At 42.8% G+C, this 2,821-nt stretch overlaps 1 protein-coding gene across 1 annotated transcript; it reads right to left on the bottom strand.

Annotated features, from left to right (window-relative positions):
- Positions 1-270: 270 nt before the first annotated feature.
- Positions 271-2,370, bottom strand: msx2b (muscle segment homeobox 2b). Its single transcript, XM_031748477.2, has 2 exons — positions 1,875-2,370; positions 271-1,563 (listed from the first exon to the last, which is right to left on the bottom strand). The coding sequence occupies exons 1-2, from the start codon at positions 2,260-2,262 to the stop codon at positions 1,112-1,114; spliced, it is 840 nt and encodes a 279-aa protein (XP_031604337.1). The 5' UTR covers positions 2,263-2,370; the 3' UTR covers positions 271-1,111.
- Between the last annotated feature and the right edge of the window lie 451 nt (positions 2,371-2,821).

Below are 2,821 nucleotides of genomic sequence, written 5' to 3'. Positions count from 1 at the left end.
TGAAGTTGGATAATTTATGGGTGTCATTTATGGTTTGTCAAACATTGCCTTGAACTGACCACTGTCTGATGGGAAACACAGACATGGGATTAAACCACACAAACACACACACACACAGAAAGCAGCTGTATCTGAAAAGTGCTGAAGAAGAAGAACAAAACAGCTATTTGGTTTCACTTACATACCGCTTGATTTTTTTGAGATATGTCAAGTGAACGCTGCACATATTTAAATTTTGCTACTTTTTTTAAGACATAAAATTGAATGTCATTTAAAGAAAACAGTCTGTGAGCCTTTAATAGTTTGGTTCATATGAATGAAAAAAATGAAAAATATATATATATATAAACTGCATAGCACATTGCAGGCCCTTTCAAAGGGAGAAGAACAATATAAATACATACTCGGTTAGAAATTTTGTACCATGTTCTCATAATCATAAATACACAATTCATACATTTCCAGCATTGCATTTTAAAGAGAATAAATATGTCTATGCTCTGCAAATGTCTCGTAAAGAAATTAGGGTGTAATGAAAATACTTTTATTGCTAAAAGAGAAAACATCAACAAAACTGTAATTACAATAGCATACAGTTAGAGGGATAAATCTTACTGCTGAAAAGACACAAATAACCTGAATTTGAATTTCAAAATTATTGAAAAAATTCTTTTAAAAAGACAAGAAGTTGCCTGAGTTGCTGAAAGACCCACTCATCCATGCAAAGTGTCTTGACTTTAAGGCCCCAGGTGCTTTATTTGATAAGTAGTAAGACTTAATAGGAAAGTCTGTGTTATGGTTCCCAGTGCAAGTCCTCGCCCTGCTCAATTATTGCAGAAGTAAACAACTGGAGGTTATAAAGAGCTGGACAGTAACACCCCTCCTCATATAGACAAGTCGTGTAAACAGGCAGTCCAAAAGGGGCAAGAGAGGAAGTTTCTCTTATCCTCACTGTTGGGAAAATAGATCTTTAAACAGATTCTGAAGTGCTCAGAAAGTTATTACAAACACTTCTCGTGCGGTAGAAACTGTATATTATACATAGAGATTTTTGAGCACATTTCCTCCGTGTCCATTTTTTGGAATCCTTTAGTTGCTGATATTTCCATTTTTATAAGTGGTACATGCTGTAGCCCAGAGGAGCAGCGTACACTCCTAAAGGGGAAATGGGCAGGATGGGTCTGTGGTGGTGATAGGCAGAGGAGTATGACTGTCCATATAGTGACATGGCACCCAGTGACAGTGGTAACCTAAAGCCAGGGTGTAAAGCTCCAGCAGCAACGGCTGCCACTGCGGCCGTCTTGGCGTCAGCGGCCATCTTGAGTTTCTCCAGCTCGGCCTCCTGGAGCCTCTTGGCTTTGGCTCGGCGATTCTGGAACCAGATCTTCACCTGAGTCTCTGTGAGAGTTAAGGAGGAGGAGAACTCGGCTCGCTCGGCGATGGACAGGTATTGCTTCTGCCTGAATTTCCTCTCCAGAGCGAGGAGCTGGGATGTGGTGAAGGGTGTGCGGGGCTTCCTGTTGGTCTTGTGTTTCCTCAGCTGGCAGGCAGGACTGAGGTGACCTGGGAGAAGAAACAATTAGGATTTAAGAGGGTCATTAATTCATTTGATTATCTCAAAATTTGATTTGAATGTAAAAACTGAGTAGTTGGCTACAGCCTACCAACCCCAGCCAGATAAATAATACTATTTACACTCTAGCCTTACTTTTCAGTAAACAACCAATAAACAGAATGCATCTTTGCAGCACAGCTTACAGAGAATTACTTTCCAGTATTTAGGAAAAAAACTGAAAACATCTGCAGGATACTGAATAATGAAATTAGCTATGAATAAGTGTTTCATGGCGTCTAATATGAGAGGAGAAACTTACGAGGTTGTGTGGAAAAGGCGCTGGTAGTAACCCACGGTGCGCAGTCCTCTGACTCTGATGTTTCAGACTTCACTGGCGACGAAGGGGCAGCAGTTAAACTCTTTTGGCTTCCCCCGGGAGGGCTGCACGTCTCCCGGCTCACATACAAGGAGTTTAACCCCGTCGGGGACAACGCCACCGAACTTTCCTTCGGTGTAAAGCAGGCGGACTCTCCGCTCCGGCTGTGCGTCTTTCTCCCGGACATGAGCGCCTCCACGCTGAAGGGGTGATGCCGACGCACCACGGGAGATGCCTTCTCTTCCCCCGACTCCTCTGTGAAGTCCGCACGGCTGCTGTCCTCCTCGGAAGAACTGCATCCCAAGTCGTTAAAACTCTCCTTGGAGGCCATCTCTCTCCTCCGGGTCTCCTCCGTAAAACAGGTGAACTCCACGGAGACGAAGCAGTAAGTTTACCCAGGTGTAACTCACTCATACGAGCGCACTGTTCAGCTGTCAAGTTGCCGTGTGAGAGAGAGTATGTAGACTCAGCACGTTGACACGGCTCAACTTGGACCAATCACAGCAGCCCAAAATGTTTATGGGCGACCACGTGCTGCTTTCAGAGACAACATACAAAAACTCATATTACTTGGTTATATTTGCGCAAATAACGATTATGATTATTAGTAGGAGGCGGTAGTTAGTCCTCTGAAAGGGGCAAATTCCCAAATGAATTTAAAACACGTTTTTCTTCTTTTTTCAGGTTTTATTTCATTTCGAAGAATCAGACGCTTGAATTTTCTCTTATCTGTTGCTTGTTAACCGCCGTTTATTTGTTAAAGTGAATTTTTCCACATTGCCTGCAAAAACAATAGCTCTGCAGCATTATCACATGTTAAGCTTCAGTAATGGATTAGCTCTAACTCTAACCTCATGAGAGTGCATGTGTAAACACGGGCCCCATGCAGA

Source organism: Oreochromis aureus, linkage group 10 (assembly GCF_013358895.1).
Source record: "Oreochromis aureus strain Israel breed Guangdong linkage group 10, ZZ_aureus, whole genome shotgun sequence".
NCBI classification, from domain to species: domain Eukaryota; kingdom Metazoa; phylum Chordata; class Actinopteri; order Cichliformes; family Cichlidae; genus Oreochromis; species Oreochromis aureus.
This window is presented reverse-complemented; position numbering and strand designations above follow the sequence as displayed.